General features: G+C 38.8%; 1 protein-coding gene across 2 annotated transcripts in view; it reads left to right on the forward strand.

The window, feature by feature from the left end:
• The window catches only part of LOC149185395 (lysine-specific demethylase JMJ27-like), a 134,357-nt gene that overhangs the window by 91,645 nt on the left and 18,812 nt on the right, over window positions 1-23,900 (forward strand). For both annotated transcript variants that reach the window (XR_016257378.1, XM_089417918.1), the window contains exons 7-10: window positions 8,738-9,067; window positions 9,650-10,279; window positions 10,375-10,447; window positions 10,556-10,641. Coding sequence is in view for 1 of the 2 variants with exons in the window: in XM_089417918.1 (XP_089274044.1) it covers window positions 8,738-9,067; window positions 9,650-10,279; window positions 10,375-10,447; window positions 10,556-10,641 (1,119 nt within the window). In the remaining variant the exon portion in view is untranslated. The remainder of the gene's footprint in view (window positions 1-8,737; window positions 9,068-9,649; window positions 10,280-10,374; window positions 10,448-10,555; window positions 10,642-23,900) is intronic.

A 23,900-nucleotide genomic window follows, 5' to 3' on the forward strand; every position in this document is an offset into this window, starting at 1 on the left:
TGAGTTTGCAGCAGGTTTTTTTCATTGCTAATAGGACTTGAGGGCCTGAGGTAAGCTTATATGTGGACTCATGGTTTTGTGGGAGCCTTGCAATGTAGGGGTGATCACCATTATAGGGGCTAGTCTCGCCCATGTTGGGTGCACCTTTGTCTTTTTGCATGGTTATGAGCCTATTGAGTTTATACGTGGCCTTGGCTTTAGTGTTGTATCCCTTGTATGTTTTCTTAGATATAACAATCTCATAGTTAGTGACATTTTCACACTTCCCAAGGTAGTTAATATTTTCCAAGGCAAAGTGGTCTTGCTAGTCAAAAAGTCAACAGGGTCCCAGATTACAGAGCTCAGTGAGAAGATGACATGCCACATGAGATTGTTCCATTTGGTGAAGGCATTCTTAAGATATCGCTGGTCAACGCTGGTCAAATAACATTGTTATAGGTTTTCCATGGCAGAATAAGGGGAGCATTGGGAAGATTTTCACATTTCCACTTGGCATAATTGTTGAAATGTGTAAATAGGTTTGGTCTTCATAATGTTTATTGTAATCATAATTTTATATATTCGATATCAAAGGGAAAATAAATTTATTATTGTCATTCTTGATGCATGGGTTTCATGCTCAAGATAAATTTATTTGTAGATCAAGCACCCATTGAGTGCTTCTAGGTTTGTGATAGAATAATGAAGTCAAAAGAGTTATTGTCATACATGTAAGACCCCTTTGGGGATGTTGTATCTTGTAAAGAATTTTTTTGTAAAGTCAAAAAAGTCATAAAGACCCTCCAAGACCTTGTCAAACATGTTGGCCTACAAGAAGGACCATGTCGGCCTCATGGACAATAATTCGATCTCTTAAGAAGCCTATATATAAGAGAGAACTCAATCTTCTATGGAAACTCACTCATCATCCAAGCGAAGAAGAGGCAGAAGAAAGGCAAGTGAAGACGGATAGAAGGAAGGAGGACAATTTTTTTTGGGTTTATTCTATATCTTCTCTACACGTGCGAAGATCAGGGCAACTTTACTACAACAAAGTCGAAATTGCAAAAAAAAACCGCTGAAGTTGCGAGAAATTGTTGGAAGTTCGAAGTTGCTGTAAGGTCAAAGTTGTTGGAAGTTGCTGGGTCAAAATTGCTAGAAGCTGTTAGGTCAAAGTAGCTGGAAAAGTTCATCAAAAAGGAAAAGTTTTATTCGGTCTTGGATTTTTCTTTGACAAGGGCCTTAGGTCTTGGAATTCATCATTTGAAGTTATATAAGAAGAGAAGAATTCTTGTGGGTTTTCCTCTCAAGAGGAGAGGTTTTGGCCTTCGCTTACAACTTGTATTCTGTGTCCTATTGTCTCATTGATCTTTATTGTTTGGTAATTGTTTGATGATAGAAAACACAATAATAATCAATTGAAGATGGAGCTAATCAAGTTAAGTAAAAAGGCATCACAAGCAGTTATCAAAGTAAGAGGTCATCTAATTGAGCTTCCCCTAGATTTCTCAACAATAACAGGGGCAAATTTTGTTAGAATTCAACATATAATATGTCAAAATTGGTCTACAAAATGAGAGGAACAAAATCCATGTCTTGATTTTTCCAAATTCCTAAGGACATTATGGTTGACATTGGTTTTAGTGCTCCCCGTGTGTTTCGTGACATGGACTAACCGCCTCTCGTGGATCCTAACTCTCGTGATTGTAGCAGAGACTAACCCCTGCAGGTTTTGGTCTGATGACAATTGTGATTCCAACAAGTGGTATTAGAGAAATAGGTCTTGAGTTTGAAACTCACTCGGCTCGCATTGGGGGGAGATTGTTGGACATTGGTTTCAATGCTCCCCGTGTGTTTCGTGACATGGACTAACCGCCTCTCGTGGATCCTAACTCTGGTGATTATGGCAGGGGTTAACACTTGTGGGTTTTGGTTTAATGACAATCGTGATTCCAACACGTTAGAGACCTTGAGGTAGTTGAAAATTCAAAATACACTCATTAATGCATGGAAAAGTCAAGTCACTTGAAAAATAGTCGTTGGAAAGGTCAATATAGCTGTTAGGGGTTACTATGTCCAAGAAGATTAAGATAAGGATAAGAAAAGTAGCTGTTTAAAGTCATGTAATTAGTCTTCAACTATGGAGTGAATTCCCAAGGATGATCACTCCCTTTCCCAAGAAAAATCAACACTATTCTTCATGGTTTTGACTTCCGGACAATTTCCTTGTGTAATTGTGGAATACTTTGGTAGTGATGAGGCAATTAGACCCATTACGTGGGCAAACTTAATGTAATTAAATATTATTTTTTTCTTGAGTAGAATTAGTATCCAAATTAATTGTGGATGACAAGTCATATTATTATTTTAGTGGAGGAGGAAAACTAACCGTTAGCAATGAAACTTATAAATTGCTAGCTCCTCCTCCCATTAGAGGTTGTTGACTGTGAGATCATTTTCTCTATGCAATAAAGAAACCAATTAGAAAAATACTCTCATGTTTATTGAATTGATTTATCTATGCTCTCTTTTCTCAGTTTTAGCCTTTAATTTGTGTGCCTAATAAACAATCTTATAGGTACAAGCTTAAGTAACACAAAATTGTCACCCCAAAGTTCACGTCTTAGTAGGAAGGTTCTAGTAAGAAAAAGAAAAAAGAAAAGAAAAAATGAAAAAAAAAATGAAAAAAGGCGAAAAAAGGGGGCCTAAAATGAAAAAAAAGGAGTTAAAAAGGCAAAAAAAGGAGTTAAAAAAAAATGAAGCAAAAAGAAATAAAGCAAAACGAAATAAAGGAAAAAGAAAAAAAGACGCACCTACGTATTTCCCAGTAGGGAAAAGTAAAAGTAAAAAAGAAAGAAAACGAAAAAAAGGTTTTTTTTTTTTTTTTTTTTGTTTTTATTTTACGATGCAATTGTAAGAAAAAAGAGAGTTAATAAAATAAAAAATTGCAATCGTAATAAAAAAGAGTTAAAAAAAATATTTAACTCTTTTTTTCTTACGATGCAATTACTGTCAGGTGGAAGGGGTACTTCTCTCACCTTAGCTCTCACCAAGAAGACACATTTTAAAGTGTTAGACAATCCCTTGTAGGGGGAATCTACAACCGAACTTGTGGGACATTGGTGACAACTATTTTTGTAGCAATCGGAGCATATCGAAGGAGTAGATCCTTCTAGTGGAATAAAAGTTTTCTTGCAGGTTATTCGACACTAGTGTTAGTGGGGTAGTTTCACCCCCAAATCCTCACTCATCCCTAGTTGTGACAACTATTTTTGTAGCAATCGGAGCATATCGAAGGAGTAGATCCTTCTAGTGGAATAAAAGGTTTCTTGCAGGTTATTCGACACTAGTGTTAGTGGGGTAGTTTCACCCCCAAATCCTCACTCATCCCTAGTTGTGACAACTATTTTTGTAGCAATCGGAGCATATCGAAGGAGTAGATCCTTCTAGTGGAATAAAAGTTTTCTTGCAGGTTATTCAACACTAGTGTTAGTGGGGTAGTTTCACCCCCAAATCCTCACTCATCCATAGTTGTGAAGGTGGAGTTGACTTAAGGACAATTGTGATCGCAATCCAGCAGATTGATAAGCCTTAGAGTAAAGATAAAGTCTCATATCTTAGCCATTTTATAAATAAAATTCTCAAAAACTCTATTTTTCTTTTTTCCGCATTTTATTTTTTGTTTTATTTTACTGGCTTGTTATAATTTCCATATGTTTAGTTAGTAAACCCTTGGAGTAAAAGTGCATAAACTTAGTTCGTAACCAAAAAGATAAGTATATTTGGTTTCCTAGAGTTATTTTGCATGTTTTACACCAATATGCCTAGTTTTATGTGTGGCAATTGGCAAGTATAGTTTGTGGTTCCGAATTTTTAGATTGCAGATTTCACTCAAAGAGGCACTCTACAAGGTTTGATACACCAAGTCTGTATTTATGCCTTGTTTCAGCTCAGAATACCCTATATTGTTTATTTCTTGCATCTGAAGCTAAATTTCAAGTTAATTCAGTCCTGAAATTCATTTGTAATAGTTGAAATAATTTTATGGGTTATTTATTCAAGGGGATTTGACCCCAGGACGTCAAAAAATAATTTTCAGCTAGCTAGAAATTTAATCTGAGAGTTGATCCAAGGCTTAAAGTTGGCCTTAACTGGCTGAAATTTAGTCTTTCAACTTTCTACCCTTAGATTTGACATTTGGGAGTGTTTCAACACTTTTGGGTGACTTTCCAAGGATCCTGTTTGCTGATTTCTACATTTTTTACAGAAATTACAGGCCTATCAAAATAGGGCAGCGAACAACTTTACATAGAAACCCTCTTAACCAACCATTAAAACTCAGAAATTTTTACATTTTGGGTTAGGATATTTTAAATAGACCAAAATCCATTACTCATACGCTATATCTAATGAATTTTTTGAGTCTTAATTTGCTGTTAGAAATTTTATTTGCAAATTTACATAACTGCTAAAATAGGACAGCAAGCATTTTTGTTCAGGAGTTTGTCTAACTAAATATCCATTTATAGAATAGACACCTTTTCTGTTTAACATATTTTTAGTACACTAATTTCTATTATTTACATGTTAAATTCTATTGAGTTTTGGTGTACTTGAGTGCTGGTTTAGCTAATCTTGTGTTGGAGACTAATATATTAAGCAAAGAGGACAACGAACCGCTGACATCCGCCACAGGGTAAACCAGGACAACAAATACAAAATTCATCCCTTCAACCATCAAACCCCATGAAAGTCATTGGTCTTATAGTGGGTTGGTTGAAGTTGTATTATGGGAAACCTCCCTTGGCCTTGTGGTAGGAGTTGAGGTGACAATGGGCCTTTACCCTATGTGCGCCTGCCATAGTGAATTGTACGATCTTCCACAATCTGCTAAATGGAGTGGTAACAGGTACTTACTGCCATTAAAATGGCTAGGAAATTCTGTGAGATCTGGGGATATCTATGGGTTACTGGTCACATAAATGAGGGATGCCATTTGTGCCTTGGAGACACTTACGAATATAATTTATATAAAAATAATACAAATAAATAAATAATCATGGTAATAGTTAATTTATTAATAATTAGTTTATGAAGAGGCATGTCTCTAAGGACATGACCATTCATGAAGGGGCAACTGCCTAGTTATATAAGCGGGACCTGATTTGTAACAGACAATTGTCATATCTCTTTTGTATTCAAACATTTTTATATATATTTATTATCCTATGATGGATACTTTTATATTTAAGATATTCTAAATCTCTTTGCTGCGTATACGAACTTTGTTCGTTACATTGGTATTAGAGCCATGTTCTCCGATTCCAGCATTTGGCTATCAACTCTCTGTCAACTTTGTTTCCGTTGTGATCAAAGCGTTTTGCTACATAGTTGGAGCTTCTGCATTCTATGGAATTCATCATTCTGGCCTTTGGCCAGAATATATATATATATATCTATATATATATATATATGTAACCAAAGCCTCGCCACGACTTTGTCGAAGAAAACCGCCAAAAGCCTCGCTGTCGAAACGTTGTCCATGACTGCCGAATGAGCCGTGGCTGCCTAGCCCTCGCACGCAGCCTCGCAATCACGATAGATTATAGTCGAGGGTTAGCTGCAGACCTCGGCCGCTTGTTCTAGCCACCACCACATCACTTTCCAATTGTTGCAGATGTACAGCCATCATTCGCTACCATAGTTGCCACCGTTGCATAAACGACGCCGCCAGTACACCCGTTTGCAAACAACAACCAGTGGATGCTGACTAACTGCATCTTTTTCATCCAAGTAGTGTCATTTGTATAGCCGCCACCTATGCACCGTCACCTCTGTGCGGTCAGCCACGGCTAGCCAGCGATTCCACTTCTATTCTGTCAGCCATTACCATTCTGTTCAAAACTTCAAACTATCTGCGCCAATCCCATTCACCCTGCAAGCAACCGCTTCCAAGTTCCATCCCCTAGCACTGCACAATTTGTATCAACCAATCAACTGTCGCATCCTAAGCACGCTGTCGGTATAATCAGATATCCGACATCCGCCATCACTGTGGAGAAAGTTACTGTTAACTGCCAGTCGTACCATTGAAATTCTACACCAACCGTCGTAGAAAGAGTCGTACACTATCTGTGATCAAACATTTAAGGAATTGAAGAGTAGCATCGAGTTAAGAAGAAAGGCGTGACCTTTATTACATGAAAGACGTGACTTTTTATAAGTAAGAAAGGTTTTTAAATTAAATTATATATATATAATAATAATAATAATAATAAAGAAAAAAAGAAAAAGAAATAAGAAATAAATAGATTAAAAAAAAGGAAAGAAAAGAGCGGTGAAACAATCCAACAAAGAAATCAAGAAAAAGAAAAGATGCTTTCGATAAGGAAACTCGATTTTTTGTCAAAATGTCCCTTTTGTTCAGAGGGATATCCTAATTGTCCAGAGTTACTTAGAAATCAAAATGTCGTCTGCACAAAATGTTACAACACTTTTACTTTAGTTGAATATCAAAGTGACACACAAAAACAATCGTCAGAAATAGATATGAAGATTCGTGAAATGATTAAACAGTTAATGGCAACACCTGATCAACAACATGCAGATTTTAATAAGGAATTTCTGAATCTCTCTCCTATTAATAAGGAAACGACTGACAAGGAGACCACGTGTCTTGCAAGTATTCTGTGCAACAGCTTAGCAAGTGCTTCTAGGTTGTTGACATTCTAGGTGATAAGATAATTTTATTAATGTCCAACAAATGACCATAATAGGTCAACGGGACTGTCGGTTACAATGATTACATCATGCCTAGCCGGTGGACCAAACGGTCCCCTTTAACATTTCTTTTAAAAAGCAGAGAATACATCTATAATCTAAGTAAATGTAAATGTAGAAGCTAGAAGCTCTCGGCTTCGAAACAAAGCACTGCGATGAAGCAGAGAAGGAGAAGAAGAAGAAGGAGAAGAAAGGAGTCTCCTGTCCAGTTCCTACTCCTAACATCCGAGGTCGAGAGAAGAAAACTGAGAGAAGCTTGTCAAAGTCTGCTGTCTTGTGGGCATATTGGGCTGTCACCTGGAGGTTCTAGGGCACCTCCCAGGGGTGGATCCATTCCTGGAGTGGATGGATTTGAGGAACACCTTTTAATCATAACCAAAAAAATCATATACTGAAAAAATGTGAGTGAAATTGAGATATGGTTGAATTAAAGTAAGAGGGGGGACACCTAGGGAAACATTGTCCATGTCTCCTTTTTGGGAAAACAAAGGGGGAAATGTTTCCTCGATGGGGGGGACAACTTTCCCCAAAACGGGTGCTTGTGGGGGGCGAATGGTTTGATGACCTGTTTGGTTTTGATAACATTGGTTCGTTGTCCATTATCCACTTTTAGTTTTAACTTTTGAGTCTTGACTCTAGATACTAATGACCTTAGACTGAGTCTTTGACCCATCACTCTTTACTAATTTTGAGTTTGAGCAATTTCAATTTACTACTATACCAGTGCTCAAACTTCAATATCTACTATTTTGCTTAGTATTAATGAGATTCTAGAATAATGTATGTAAATTCTAGAATGATGAATGATAAATTTAAATCAATGTGTACAATATTTTACTATTTCTATTTCATTGAATGATTTATGATGTATGAATCAATGTATTTTATTATTGAAATTGAATACAACAATATTCATAGGCACGTAGCCATTGCAACAATATTTTCTCGTCGTCATGTCACTAGCAGGGAATTGAACCTGGGTGGGTGAGATAACAACCATTCTGCCCAACCACCTGAGATAACCAGAATTGACAAGAACACACACACACACACACACACACAGCGATGTCCGCCCTGCCCCCTCGAATTTCCCTGAAGTTTGGGTGTTCTCCGACACATTCCCCCCTATGCATCTCCCTGTTCCCGTGCCCCCCCATCCCAGAAACTTGGTGGAACATTGATATTTATAAAGTGGAATGTCCATGAGTATGACGTTATTGCCCCACTCAGCATGTGATTGCTTATTTGCATGTACAACAAACAATAAGGTTTTGTAAAGTCAAATGACAATATGTTTTATGCCTACTGAACTTGTGATAGAGAAACTTTCAATTGATTTGTTTATGGGGTTTCATCCTTCATTAAATTAAGAAATATTGAAGCTTTTTATAACTAAATGTTCTTTAACATCATTCAGAAGGTCAATGTCTTGAAGTGGAGTTCTCTCTAAATACTTGCCATTGCCATTGCCATTTTGAGTTTATGTTGAGAATCAAGGTTTTTGTCCTCATTAGTCTTGTTTCATGTTTCAGTATTTATCATAGAGAAACTTTCAATTGATTTGTTTATGGTGTTTCATTTTAAATTAAGAAATTTCTGAAGTTTTCTATAACTAAATGATCTCTAACACCACTCACAAGGTCAATGTCTTGCAGTGGTTCTCTCTGAATACTTGCCATTGCCATTTTGAGCTTATATTGAGAATCAATATCTTTTGTTCTCATTATTCTTGTTTCATGTTCCAGTATTCGTGGTGATTTAGGTTATATTAGATGCAATAAAATATAGTTATACTTACCTTTTTTCTTATTTCAAAAAACATCATGGTGGTCTTTCATTAATGTTCCAAAGCATTCATGGTGGATGTCTGTGTGTCAATCCAATGCATATCAAAAAAATAATTTTCTGTTCCTTGTTCTTTTATAGTTCTTTGTAATCGGGATAATCTTTGATTTTAATCTGACATTGCGTTGTGCAGGTTGAAATCAACATTCATCAATTTTTTAAAGGATATTTGGAGGGCCGTGTTCATGAAGGTGGCTGGCCTGAGATGTTGAAGTTGAAGGATTGGCCTCCATCAAACTTATTTGAAGAGCGTCTACCTCGACATGGATCTGAGTTCATTAACGCATTGCCCTTTCATGAGTATACTCATCCGAAGTGGGGTCTGTTGAATCTGGCCACAAAGCTTCCTGATACCTGCTTGAAGCCTGATCTAGGGCCAAAAACATACATTGCTTATGGAACCCTTGATGAGCTTGGCAGAGGCGATTCAGTAACTAAATTACACTGTGATATGTCTGATGCGGTAGACTCTCATCACTAAAAAATAAATTTCATATTTGTCGTAGATCTTTTTGTGAGATGAAGTTGATGGTTGCCATTCATTGATTTATTTGTGTCTTCTATGTGATGCCTGTGTTTTCTTGTCTTTTACTTCAAATTGTTGATGCATGTTCATAGGTGGGTATTAGAAGGCTCGTTTGGGGAATATGGTGGTGCTTTCCAATATCTGTATATCTGTTTTAAGGAAGAGTGATGGTTTTGACAGAGATTGTTTTATGGAAGTTATTTCATATTGATGTTAATAGATTGGAGGCCTTTTAACTGGTTTGTAGTATTGCATGTCATTTTTGTCCTGGGAAGTGTGGTACTTGCAACAATCATTATTATTGTTCAAGAGATGCTGTAGTTGTCTTCAGAGTCTTTATGCCCCTAATTTCACTGATCATACTGTAGGCATTACTCAGCTTTGATCTATTCTTCATACTTGGATGAGCCTATGATCGTTATTGCAGTGACATGCTTCTCGCTTTGGATGTAGCATCCAGATTCCATACTACTACTATCAAGTGAGGAATTTATAATTTCTTTTCAATTCGTTTTTCAGGTAAATGTCCTGACACATACAGCTGAAGTTAAGTTCCCACGTTGGCAAAGAGCTTATATAGAAAAGAAAAAGAAAACATACATGGCACACGATATGAAAGAACTTTATTGGGATGCTGATGCGATTACCGATGTGGTCAGTGAAGAAAAGCATGAGATACTGGAGAAGGTGGAGTCAGAAGCAGATGAAGTTGGTGTTTCAGGATCCCATGGAGTACTTAAGGAAGAAACATCTCGATCGCCTCCTCCCTTGGAACGATCTCCATCACCTCCTCCCCTGGAACGGCCTCCATCGCCTCCTCCCCTGGGACAACATATTAACTGTGATGAAAGTGACTCTAAAGTGATTAGCAATCTAGATGCTGACTTGGAAGGACCTGATCTATATAATGTGGAGGACCAGTCTGATGGTCTACCCAAGAGGCAAGATGAAAATGATGAATCTCCAGAAGTCAGTACCAAGCATTCAGAAAGGAAAACGGATTTTGGTAGCAGAGAAAATAATTCAGAGATCACCTATGGGGGTGCTTTATGGGACATCTTCCGCAGAGAGGATGTATCAAAGTTGCAGGCTTATCTTCGGAAGCACTGGAAAGAATTTAGGCATATTGGTGGTGCCCCGGTCAATTCTGTAAGAATTAGTACTTTTAGTAAAATCAATTGATTGTGTTTTCATTAAGAATGCCTGCTTTTCTGTTATATTCTGACAGAATATTTGTGCTTCAGGTTGTACATCCCATTCATGATCAGACACTTTTCTTGAATGAAAAGCATAAGAAGAAACTGAAGGAGGAGTACCGTAAGTTGTGATGAATATTTTGTATACCACTCATTTCTTTGTAGATACAAGGATGCATATTCATTGCAAATAAGTTATTTCTGTACAAACAATTTGTGTGCCTTGCAGAAATAGAACCATGGACATTTGAGCAATATCCTGGTGAAGCAGTTTTTATTCCAGCTGGATGTCCTCACCAAGTTAGAAATCGGAAGGTATGATATTAGTATGTATTTCTGCTGTAAGCTATTTATAGCTTTGGATATTGTTGGTTATTTTTATCCCTTTTTGGAATTATGGCTGCTTAGTCATAAGGTTGTTTGTCTGAAATTTGAACAGTCTTGCTTTGATGTCATACACATACACACAATGACACACATGTGAACATGAATGGTGGTAATCCACATTTGAATGGTGGTAATGAATATCTGTCTCTTTTCATCATAGAATAACAGGACTTCTGCAGTGTTATTGAACATGAATGAGATGGTTTAGATTAACAAGAGCTTCTGTTAAAATTTTAAAAAGGGATGTTTGTTAATGAGTTTAATTCACAGAACAGGTTCCATATTTTAACTTAATGATTACATGGTAAGATAGTTTATAACTTTATTGAAAGAAATAGTTGTGCAGAAAGGTTTGTTGGTAGTCAGTTATCAGGTCTGTTCGGTTAAACGTTTTTCAATCCTTAGCTAATGAAGCAAAGTCAACCCTCCATTGTGAAAAGATATCAATGCTACATCTCCTTAAAAATCCACATTGAAGTGACGTGAACCCTGTGTCTCCTTTGAAATAGAACCATCTAATATTGTAGCAAACCACCCTCTTGCTGCCAGAATCCAGTAACGCAGAAAGTTAGAGTTCTGATCAATGTGCAACGTTGATCAATTTTTAAAGGCTCTGAGTCAATTCAGAATTGGGAACAACTGTTGAATTTATTAGTGAGAAAAAGGTTCTTTGATTTGTGCCTTAATTGTAGGAGCCAGAACGAGTTCCTTCTTGTGCATGATTCAAGTTCCTAAAAACTAGGAGATTCTTTAAAAATTAGGACGAGTTCCTATAATTTAGGAATTCGTCCCTAAAAATTAGGACGAGTTAGGTTGCAGATAACTGATGTGTTGAAAGAGTTATTGATTTTCTAGTGTGAGTTGATTGAGGAAAAACACAAGTGATGTTAAAATTTGGGTATCAGAGGACAAGTGGTTCCCTAAGGCTTTGATCTTTGGCCTAGGGAAAAGTGTCCAAATTTATTTTTACTTTTTCTCCTAAAGTGACTCTGTAAGTGGTAAAGTAAGTTTAATTTAAAAGTGACTTTATAAGTGGTAAAGTTACATTCTAATTTAAAAGTGACTTTATAAGTAGTAAAGTTACATTTTTATTTAAAGGCGACTTTATTAAAGTCAATGAAGAATTAGAAAGTGGAAAAACGACTATGGAAATAAAAGGCTAAGTGGGTCTTTATTTAAGTGGGTGAGTTAAAAAATAGAAAGTGAGAATTAAATGCACACTTATTCTCATTCCTAGATTTAAATGAATCTTAGTCATTAGATCTTAGGGTAACCCAAAAGGTCGTTTAGGGAATAAAAGGAAAAGAGAAGAGGAAAATATCAATTCATTCTTGCATGAGCATTTGAGAGAAAAAGAAGAGAGAGCAAGGAGAAAATTTATGAGCAGTGAGGAAGTGAAGGAGAGCAGCAAGAAGACATTTCAGCAAATCTGGACAACAGCATTTACTGACATGCATCCCAAGGCAAAACCGTACAGTAGGAGAAAGGCACAAAAATCGAAGAAGAGAGACAATTGAAATTCGTATGGTCCGTACAAGTTATGGGCACATTTTTCGAGGCAAGCCGTACAACATTTAACGCTGTTTTATTGCTGTAAAATTTTTGTATTGGCTGTTTGCTGATTGGCACGATTTTCGAGGTGGAGTTCAAGCACGAAAATTGAGATAAGTTGTAATTTGTGGTTGTTGGAATTTTTACTGTGTATTTCCATTTCTGTGTAAAAGCATTTTCAGAAATAAAAAAGATCTCTCAAATTGGTTTTCCCCAAGAGTTGTAGGGGGGTTTTCCAAGGTCACATTGACCAAAAATCACTATGTTATTTTCTGTGTGTGGCTGTCATAATTTTGCTGGGTTTTATTTCAACAATTTCAGTAGTTGTGAAATCTCTAAATTTGTGTTTTCATAAAATATTATCATTTCCAGATTTTAGAATTTTTTATCATGCTTGGATTTAAAACTAAATGCATGGAGTAGGAGTGATAAGGAAAACTGATAACCAGAGTAGGGGTTGAAATTTATTCATGGTATCAGAGCTTGGTTGGCTGAAAAGTGCAGTTTGGGACAACAAAGTGAAAATTACAGCGAGCCGATTTTTACATAGAAAACAGAAACTTTTGCCACAGATTTGAAAATTTCAGTTTGATAGGACATCGAAACATGTCTTTGGGTTTGAGAGTTGAAGACAAGTTGGATAGGCAGAACAACTACAATGCATTGAAGGAGAACAACTACAGTGCATGGAAGGAGAGAATCCAGAGCATCTTTGAGGAAGCAAAAGTCTGGGGCATTATGGTAAATACGACACGGAACCCAGTAGTAGTATCTGCTGACCCTATACAATTGGCAAAGTTTAACAAAAAGATTGCTAAGGCAAAAGGATTGATTCTGGAAGGAATCAAAGACCATGCCATTCCTCATGTGAGAGGAAAGACCTATGCACATGAGATGTGGACAGCCTTGACCAGTCTTTGCCAGAGCTCAAATGAAAACAGAAAAATGGTCCTAAAGGATAAACTGAAGGCCATTAAAATGGCTAAGACTGATAGTGCTACAACATACCTCACAAAGATCACTTCAGTGAGAGATGAGTTGGCAGCCATAGGTGAGATCATTGCACCCATTGAGTTGGTGAGGATTGTCTTGAATGGTCTTCCTAAGACTTGGGAGAATTTTGTGGATGACATTGTTGCATGGGAAAACCTTTCCATAGGGAGAGGTTGTGGGATGATTGCATTCAGAATGAGATAAGAAAGAACCATCTTGGGGCACCCAAACAGGTGGAGGATCAAAATGTGGCATTTTTAGCAAGAGGCAAGAAGGGCAGAGCAAAGAAGCAATGTTCCAACTATGGAGGCAAAGGCAAAGGTAAAGGCAAGCAGCAGAACAAGGAGAATTACTATTCCAAAGTCAAATGTTGGAATTGTCAAAGGTTGGGACACTATGCTGTTGTGTGTCTAGAGAAGAAGAACAAGAAAGGGAAAGACAAACTCATGGCAGCGTCTGCAGAGACAGAGAGCTTCTGAAAGAGATTTGATCGGGAGTTTGGGTTCATAGCTTGTGAGACCACTAGTGCAGGATCACCTGCCATGCAGGTTCAGAGGGAGTGTGCATTCTCCGCTACTAGTAGAGCATCTTCTAGCATTTGGTATGTTGACAGTGGCGCTTCCCGCCACATGACAGGGGTCAGATAGTACTTCTCAGAGCTTTTAGAGGGTGATACTGATATGGAGGTAGTACTTGGTGATGACAACATTGTTATAACAGTCGGTGTGGGGACATTGACATTTGATAGGGGACCCAAACCTCCCTTGAAAGTGCGAGATGTTCCATATGTGCTTGGAATGAAGAAGAACTTGATATCTGTCTCAACACTTGAGGACAGAGGGTATGATGTTTTGTTCAGGAGAGGGCAGATGCTTATATATCCTAGGGGAACTCCAGCTTCTTCAGCTAGAGTGATTGGTGTGTGCCATGCCAAGGTGTACAAGTTCTCATTCCAGCCCCTGATGGCATTGAATAGCAACACCCGAGACAGGACCGACAACAGATCTAGCAGTTCAAGTTGTGTGAGATTTGGCACTGCAGGATGGGGCACATGTATCATGGGGCCTTCAGTACATTGCGGGAGATCACCACTGGTGTGCCAGATTTCAGTTCTGATCACCTTGATGTATGCAAAGGATGTGCTATGGGGAAGTTTTCCAGATCCCCTTTTCCCAGCAGTGACAGTAGAGCGACCTGGATCCTTAACATGATTCATACCGATGTGAGTGGTTGGATGTCTCATGTCTTGAGTGGCTATTAGTACTATGTTTTATTCATTGATGACCACTCCAGGAAGACTTGGATTTATCTCTTGAAGACCAAGAGTGAGGTCTTTAAGCGGTTTCAAGAGTTCAAAGCTCTTGTGGAGACCCAGACAGGGACGAATATCGAGGTCCTCAGGTTGGACAATGGAAGGGAGTATACCCTTGGTGAGTTTGTTGATTTTTGTGCTAAGGAAGGCAATAGGAGAGAGTTCACAGTTCCTTACAACCCCCCAACAGAATGGGGTTGCAGAGAGGAAGAATAGATCCATTGCAGGGGATGCCAAAGCCATGCTTCATGATCAGGGGTTACCATTATTTTTGTGGGCAGAGGCTTGCAACACTGTTGTGTACTTGTAGAACAGGAGTCCACATCGTGCCTTAGGGAATATGACTCCGGAGGAGGCTTTTTTTGGGAAGAACCTTGATGTTGGGCACTTTCGTATCTTTGGGTGCCTTACATATTCCTATGTCCCCAAGGAGAATAGGACCAAGCTGGAGCCCACTGCAGACAAGGGCATCTTTGTGGGTTATAGCCAGATCTCAAAAGCTTATCGGATTTATATTCCTGCGTAGAGGAAAGTGGTTGTCAGGGGGGATGTGAAGTTTGAGGAGGAAAGAGCTTTCAGGAAGTCACAGGAGTTAGAGTATCCAGAGTCACCAGACCCTCGGGAGCAGTTGAGTCAGTCACAGGGATCCATTGGTCAGGGATTGAGAGGTACATCGATTACAGTGTCAGGTCCATCAATGAGCAGTGGCTCTCAGAGTCAGGTGGGTGGTTCCTCGGGCAGCATGTAGGGCAGTCCACAGAGCAGTTCACAGGGTAGTCCACTAATGGACAGTTCGCACGGTGCTTCAACATCTATAGGCATAGATTCAGGCATGAGGTCAGTTGGCAGGCCTTCAGGAGTTCAGGCTTCTGATGATGATGAGGATTCTTTCACTCCGGTGGGAGAAGTATGCTCAGGGAAAAGGAAGTCCAAGTGGCTTCAAGATACCTTGCGCGAGGCCACATCAGTTGCTAGGCCAAAGATACAGGTTAGAGAGAGTAAACGACCTGAGCGGTTCTATAGTTACATGGCATTAGTAACAAGCATTGTTGACTCCGAGTCTTCTAGTTATGAGGAGTTATCGAGCCAACAGGTCTCGAGAAGAACAATGTTTGGGAGGTAGTGCCGAGGCCTGAAGGTAAATTAGTTGTTATTTCTAGATGGCTCTACAAGATAAAGCATGCTGCAGATGGCAGCATCGAGAAGTTTAACGCCTGATTTGTGGTGAGAGGGTTCTCATAGGTAGAGGGAGTTGACTATGAGGAGACCTTCGCTCCCGTAGCTCAGTATACATCTATTCGCTCCATTATATCGATTGCAACAAAGATGGGTTGGAAGATCCACCAGATGGATGTGAAGACTGCATTTCTCAATGGCTTCCTTCAGGAGGAGGCTTATATTGCACAGCCGCAGGGCTTTGAGGTGCATGGGAAGGAGTCCCATGTATGCAGATTGAAAAAGGCACTCTATGGCCTAAAGCAAGCTCCTAAAGCTTGGTACTCGAGGATTGATACATACTTGCAGTAGTTGGGTTTCACAAAGAGTGAGGTTGATCCGAACCTATACTTCACTATGGTGGGTGAGGAGCCTCTCATTTTGGTGTTGTATGTTGACGACTTGATCATCACTGGTGCAAAGAGACTCATTGAGAGTTGCAAGAGAGATCTTGCTTCAGAGTTTGAGATGAAGGATATCGGCTTGATGCATTATTTTCTTGGATTGGAGGTGTGGCAGGAGGAGGGGCATTTCTTCTTGGGACAAGGGAAGTACATTGTGGATATTCTTAGCAGATTTCACATGGAGGATTGCAAACCCATGTCTACACCTATGATCACTAACTAGAAGAAGCTTCATGCTTTTGATTCCGGGTTGGTAGATCCTACTCTATATAGACCACTGATTGGTTGTTTGATGTATTTGGTCAACACTCGACCAGATATATGTTTTGCAGTTAAGACTGTGAGTCAGTTCTTGTGTGAGCCTAGGAGAGTGCATTGGGTCGCAGCAAAACACATTCTTCGTTACATGAAGGGGACTGTGGATTTTGGTCTAGATTATAGACAGGGTGATGGAGTGAGACTGGTAGGGTACACGGATTTAGATTGGGCAGGTTGTGCTTCAGATAGGAAGAGTACTTCTGGGTGCTGTTTTGGGTTGGGTTCGACAATTGTGTTGTGGATTAGCCGGAAACGACAATAAGTTGCATTGAGCTCAGCTGAGGCAGATTATATGGCTGCTAGTTTGGCTAGTTGTGAAGCCATATGGTTTCGCAAGATGTTGTTAGGTCTATTTGGTCAGGCATTGAGACTTTCAGTAATTTACTGTGATAATCAGAGTCGCATAAAACTCACAGAGAATCTAGTTTTTCATGACAGGTCAAAGCATATTGAGAGCAAGTATCACTTCATTAGAGACTATGTCCAAAAGGGAGCTGTCAAGCTTGAGTACATTCCAGAAATGAGCAGGCAACGAAAATTTTCACCAAAGCCTTACCACGGGGCAAGCATGTCTACTTCAGAGACAAGATGGGAGTGGTGAGGAACACTTTTCTCGGTAAGAGGGAGTGTTAAAATTTGGGTACCAGAGGACAAGTGGTTCCCTAAGGGTTTGATATTTGGCCTAGGGAAAAGTGTCCAAATTTATTTTTACTTTTTCTCCTAAAGTGACTTTATAAGTGGTAAAGTCAATTTAATTTAAAAGTGACTTTATAAGTGGTAAAGTTACATTCTAATTTAAAAGTGACTTTATAAGTGGTAAAGTTACATTCTAATTTAAAGGTGACTTTATTAAAGTCAATGGAGAATTAGAAAGTGAAAAAGTGACTATGGAAATAAAAGGCTAAGTGGGTTTTTATTTAAGTGGGTGAGTTAAAAAATAGAAAGTGAGAATTAAATGCACATTTATTCTCATCCTTAGATTTAAATGAATCTCAACCATCAGATCTTAGGGTAACCCAAAAGGTCATTTAGAGAATAAGAGGAGAAGAGAAGAGGAAAATATCAATTCATTTTTTCATGAGCATTTGAGAGAAAGAGAAGAGAGAGCAAGGAGAAAATTTCTGAGCAGTGAGGAAGTGAAGGAGAGCAACAAGAAGACATTTCAACAAATCTGGACAACATTTGTTGGCACACATCCCAAGGCAAAGCTGTACAACAGGGGAAAGGCACAAAAATCGAGGAAGAGGGACAACACAATAATCGAGAAAGATGGAAAGCAACAAAGACACGAATTTCGAGGCAGATTTGGGCATGAATTTCGAGGCAGTCATACTACTGAAATCCGTAGTTTGTACAACAAGTTATGGGCACATTTTTGAGGTAGGCCGTACAACATTTAATGTTGTTTTATTGCTATAAAAATTTATGTTTTCGTTGTTTGCCGATTGGCACAATTTTCGAGGTGCAGTTCAAGCACAAAAATCGAGATAAGTTGTAATTTGTGGTTGCTGGAATTTTTACTGTGTATTTCAGTTTCTCTGTAAAAGCATTTTCAGAAATAAAGAAGAGCTCTCAAACTAGTTTTCCCCATGAGTTGTAGGGGGTTTTTCCAAGATCACATTGACCAAAAATCACTGTGTTATTTTCTGTGTGGCTGTCATAATTTTGCTGTGTTTTATTTATGCAATTTAAACAGTGGTGAAATCTCTAAATTTGTGTTTTCAGAAAATATTGTCATTTCCAGATTTTAGAATTTTTTATCATGCTTGGATTTAAAACTAAATGCATGGAGTGATAAGGAAAACTAATAATCGGAGTGGGGGTTGAAATTTCTTCAAGTGATTGAGTTTTAAGTGGTTGACTTGAAATAGGATGAGTTGCATGAGCAGTTAACTCATGCTAACTCAATTAATCACAAAATCATTCCTTAATTAGAAATTCACTAATTTTAACCATTTCAATTGCCTTTAAAATGAGGAATGAAGGCACAAGTGTAATAATTGTTTTGGTGAGCACGAGTTGGTTTGACCAAGCAATAGGAGTATGCACAAGGTTGTGTGTGAGCTTGTGAGGAAGTGTGTGCAAGAGAAACTTGTGCACAAAATTATTGTGAGGAAGAGTTGCCTTGCGTAGTGTGCATAGAATTAGGAGGAAATTCCTATTTGATAGGAGCACCTATTGCGCAAAGATTTAGGGACCAGATCAAGCTACAACAAGTGTACTTTTCAAGCCCAGGCAAGGCAGGAAGAAGGGTGTGTTCTCTATTTAAAACAAGTTGTGTTGTAAGAGATCATTCCTCAGTTTCTATCTGTTGGAAATACTGAGGGGGGGTGAATCAATATTTCTTTTCAATTATTATTTTTATCAGTTAAAAACATTTATATTTGGAACACAGAAATAGATGCTTTTATTAATATGATCTTTGCAATAAATCAAGTACAATATATCTATATATATATATATATATATATGCGACGAATGTGATTATATTAAATCATATTGCAATGGTCTAGTCGGGTCCGTATACATGCACATTTTCCGATGTTTGCCTTTTTCGGATCAATCCTCCACCGTAGATCTTACCATCCCATCCGACGGTTGATATTACACCCGAAGTTTCAAATAGTCCGTTGATTCTTCGCCGTCGATCACCTCCCCCAAGATCCAATGATTCACAAGGAGTTCGGGTGGACAAATAGCTCGAGGATTACCTGCCCGAAAAACGGTTCCCTCTCTCCTCCTCGCTGCTACGTGTCGCTCGATAAGTGGAATCGGGTGCTCACCCTTCAATACCACTTACCACTTCTGCCTCGCTCGAAATACCATTCCCTGTTGCAAAACTGCCTTCCTCGCGAGTTAATGCCCTCACATCTATGCCATGCGATGACCATTAGATCTGTCGATCTAACGATTGGACGGTTCTTGCTTACTTCGGGTTTAGCTCAAGTTTTTTCGGGTTACCCTTTGTTCCTCAGTGGCTTGATCTGGACCATTGATCTCTAAGATCCAATGACCCTTATGCATTCGGGTTCGTAATATATATATATATATACTCTTCTGCTCTTTGTTCTTTCGATAGCGGTTTCCCTTGGACATATCTCTTTGTGATTTCCGATGACTCTGTTTATGTACCTTCGCTGATGCGATCCTCTTTCCAGTGGCTTTGCTCCTATTTTTCACAAGTCTGCTTTGCTTCTGCTTGGCTTCATATTGACATTAATGACAATCTAGATCAACACTATCAATAATATTCTCAACAAGCAGAGTGTTTTCCTAATTCGGTTCCCTAGACAATTCTGTGTTTTTGAATTGTGTGACTATGCTTTTATTTCTGTTCCTATTTTGTCGCATCTAGTAGAGAAATTATGTGTTATGTGAGAAGAAATTTTATCTCAGATTGCTAATATTAGCAGACCAGGATTTCGTGGATTTTCTACAACAACTCGTATGGGCATTGTTCCACTACACGAAACTTGGAATATGGTGGAACTCTGGTAATGCTTGAAATTTCTGCTAGATTCTTGTGAGATACGTGTACTCAGAGAGGGTCCTTTTGCTACAATATTATCTTACTTCTTTAGCAACCTTTGTTGAGCAGAAGTCAACTCTTCCATCTTGATGACGAATCTGGATCAATACTTTCCCCCTCGTGACAGTTTCATGCTATGACTGTCAGTTATCCATTTTGCAGCAGACTGTCAAAATGCCAGCTTGATGCTATTGAGCGCTTAACACCAAAACCACATAATATTACCATAGGTTTAAACCTTTAGCACCCAAGCACTAAACTCAGACCAAGCGCATAGGACTAAGTGTTACATTTTAGCACTTATCGGGACTTGAGATATCGAAGTTTGTAACAAAATCCAGTAAAACACCAATATAGAAATAATCTGATATGATGGACATTTCCAGAGAGAACCCTATTCCATCACACCTTTCACATCAACAAACACTATCGGCAACCAGAGGGTGAATGCATCGGATACCAGAGGTCAACGATATTGGATTATCGATGATTTTCCAAAACCCGACAAAACTCTGATAGGAGTCCGTTTTGGTATGATAGTCTATTGTTTGACAACAAAATATCTGTTTATTGTCCTTGTCAAATGATAGACCCTGATATCAAAATACAGGGAAACTAGAAAATGTGACAATATTGCAATATAGCGATACTCCGATATGACAGATGGTATCTAATGGGAATATTTCTATCTAAGACTCTGTTTTAAAAAACGGTCGAGTCGACTCTAACTTGGCCGAGTTGATCCGAGTCATAGGCCAACCGGGTCGAAACGACCATTGAACTGGATTGAATCGGCCGGCCGGGTTGTTACGAAGTGGGCCGAGTTGGCTAACAAATCGGCCGACTCGGTAAGAGTCGCTGGTCAACTCATTTCCGCTGTGTTTTTTTTTAATTTGATTTTTGGGGACCCCAAAGCCCACTGTAATATGCCTTTGGGTTCTTTAGGGTCCATTCCCCTCTCCTAAACCCTATAAAACCCACCCAACCCCTCTCATTTCCTCACAGCCATCTCATTGCATTTGAGTGAGAGTTTGTGAGGAGTTGTGGAGTTTATTTTTGGAGCAGCAGTGAGGAGTCTTGGGCAAGCATTGTAGCAGGAGCGAGGACCTTCTTGGGTAGCCATTGGAGCAACATTGAGGAGTTGGTTTGTTGGAGCAACTTTGAGGAGGCAGTTTGTGCCTAAAGGTATTTTTTTTCACTTGTAAAAAATTGTTTTTGCTTATTTATTTTTTTGTGCAAATCTAGAAATTTAAGAGTGTTTTTTGTGAAAAAAATGAACATTAAAGCAATGCTATTTTCTTGTTTTCATTTTCAGATTTTTTCCTTTATTTCCAAGTGAAAAAATGGCACCTAGAGTGAAAGATGCTGCTTTGGGCATATGTTGAAATGGTTGATAGTCAAATGCATTGCAAATATTGCCATAGAAAAATTAAGGAAGGTCCTGGGGGCATTAATAGGTTGAAACAACACTTGGCAGGGATTAAAGTCCAAATTGCTCCATGTGAATCACCAGAAACTGGGGAGATTAGGAAGGATATGTTAGCCAACTTTGAGATGTTTAAAGAAGAAAATGCTAGGCAAAAAGAATTAGAGGGTGAAATTGGGAGGAAGAGGAGTATGCAACAAATGATGGCAAGCCACCCCCATTTTGATTTTGAGGGTTCTTCTTCTATCCCTTGTACTGATGCATCCAACCCCTTCCTATATGTTCCTCCCTCTTTGGAGTCTATTAAAGAAAAGGGTAAGGGTAAAATGAAAAAGAAGGGTGATATGAATATCAAAAGTTATTTCACTATCATACCCTCCTCTCCATCATATGCACATGGTCCTCAAGTTGGTAGAACTTTGCAGCCCACTTTAGATGACCATTGGAAGAAAGAATTGAGGGAGACTGCTTGTGATTACATATGTAGATGGTGGTATGATGCTGATATCCCCTTCAATGCTTCCCGTTCACCATATTATGAGCCTATGTTTGGTGCCATACATGTTGCTGGAAAAGGCTTCAAAGGCCCTACTATGCATGAGATAAGGGGGTATCGTTTGTAGAAAGAAATTACCTACATTAATGAGTATTTGAAAGATTTCAAGGACTCATGGGCAAGAACAAGATGCACCAACATGTCAGATGGATGGACTGATGAAAGGAATCGTACCATCATAAACTTTCTTATCTTTTGCCCACAAGGAACCATGCTTCTAAAATCAGTTGATGCACCTGATAGGGTGAAAGATCGATAATTGTCGTTTCAACGATTGGATGAGGTTGTTGAGGAGGTGGGGGTGGCTAATGTTGTTCAAATCACATCACAAATAATGCCTCTAACTATGTTCTTGCTGGTAAATTGTTAGAGGAAAAACACAAAACCATATTTTGGACCCCATGTGTTACACATTGCATAGACCTCATGCTTGAGGATATTGGCAAATTAGATTGGGGAAAAAACACTGTAGATCATGACAAAAGCATAACAAAATTGATCTACAATCATTCATGGATTTTGAGCCTTATGAGGAGACACACAGGGGGCAAAGATATTATTAGGCTTGCCATCACTAGAGTTGCTACTCATTTTTTGACATTGCAATATGCTTTCACAACATAGAAACTTGCAAAAGATATTTTCTAGTGGCGAATGGAATCAAAGCCAGTGGTCTCACAAACGGGATGGCAAATAATTGAAAAAGAAAGTTAATTAAGAAATATTTTGGAGAAAGGCAGCAGAGATTGTGAAGGTTGTTGAGCCACTGGTTAAGGTGTTGCAGTTGGTGGATGGGGAAATATTGGCTATGGGCTTCATTTATGAGGCTATGGATCAAGCAAAGGAGCAAATAAAGAGGGCATACAAGGATAAAGTGGCTAAGTATGAACCCACAGTATCATTATAAAGCTCTGGCAGCAGGATCTTTGAGGGGGGTGGTTAGAGATGGATTAATTGACTGCATTGATCGCATGATCCCATTGGAGTGTGATCAGCTGGAGATACACTGATAGGTCACAACCTTCAGCAAAGGCACTGGTACCTTTGGGAAGAACCTAGCAATGATTGCAAGGGAAGCAGATGAGCCAAGTAAAGAAAAATTTCAATTTTCAAATTCTTAATACTTATTTTGTTAAATCGTTTATAATTTGAAAGTTGGATATAATTTGTAATTTTGTTGAGCTAACTCATTACACTCCTATGTTTTTTGCAGCACAATGGTGGGAGGCTTTTGGTAGCCATTGTCCTCAATTGCAGAAGTTTGCAATTCGTATTTTGAGTCAAACTTGCAGTGCTACTGGGTGTGAGCGCAATTGGTCTGTCTTTGAGAGGATTCACACAAAGAAGAGAAACCGTTTGGATAAAAAACGGTTAAATGATCTAGTCTGTGTCCTTTACAACCTTCGGCTCAGATGCAACCAATTGCTAAACAAAAGACCTGATTTAGATCCCATTGTGTTGGAAGACATTGATCCAACATCAGATTGGGTAGTGGAGAGTCATCCAGCTGAGTTTGATTCTGATGAGGATCTTGATTTGGATTTACAAGTGGAGGCATCACTCGAACATAATGTTCAATTGAATGCAAATCCACTTGTACCAGCCTCAGGGCCAGCCCCATGTCCTCCAGTTGCAGGCGCTTCCTATGCTCAGCCACGACAAAAGCGCATATCTCGTCTATCCCAGCTTGCGACTGCTGGATAGCCTGTTAGTGCTACCACTTCTATAGCTGCAATTGGAGATGATGATGAGGATGAGCCATGGGCTTCCCTATCTGACTTTGATCCAGAGGTTGAGCTAGATGATGTTGGTCACAATTTACATTTGTTGTAGAGGCCATTTCTAGCCTCCTTGGTTATGTGTTTTTGTTTTGATCTCTATAT

This window comes from Pinus tabuliformis, chromosome 3_2 (assembly GCF_031772625.1).
Source record: "Pinus tabuliformis cultivar Carrire ecotype Pingquan chromosome 3_2, CPIR1, whole genome shotgun sequence".
NCBI classification, from domain to species: domain Eukaryota; kingdom Viridiplantae; phylum Streptophyta; class Pinopsida; order Pinales; family Pinaceae; genus Pinus; species Pinus tabuliformis.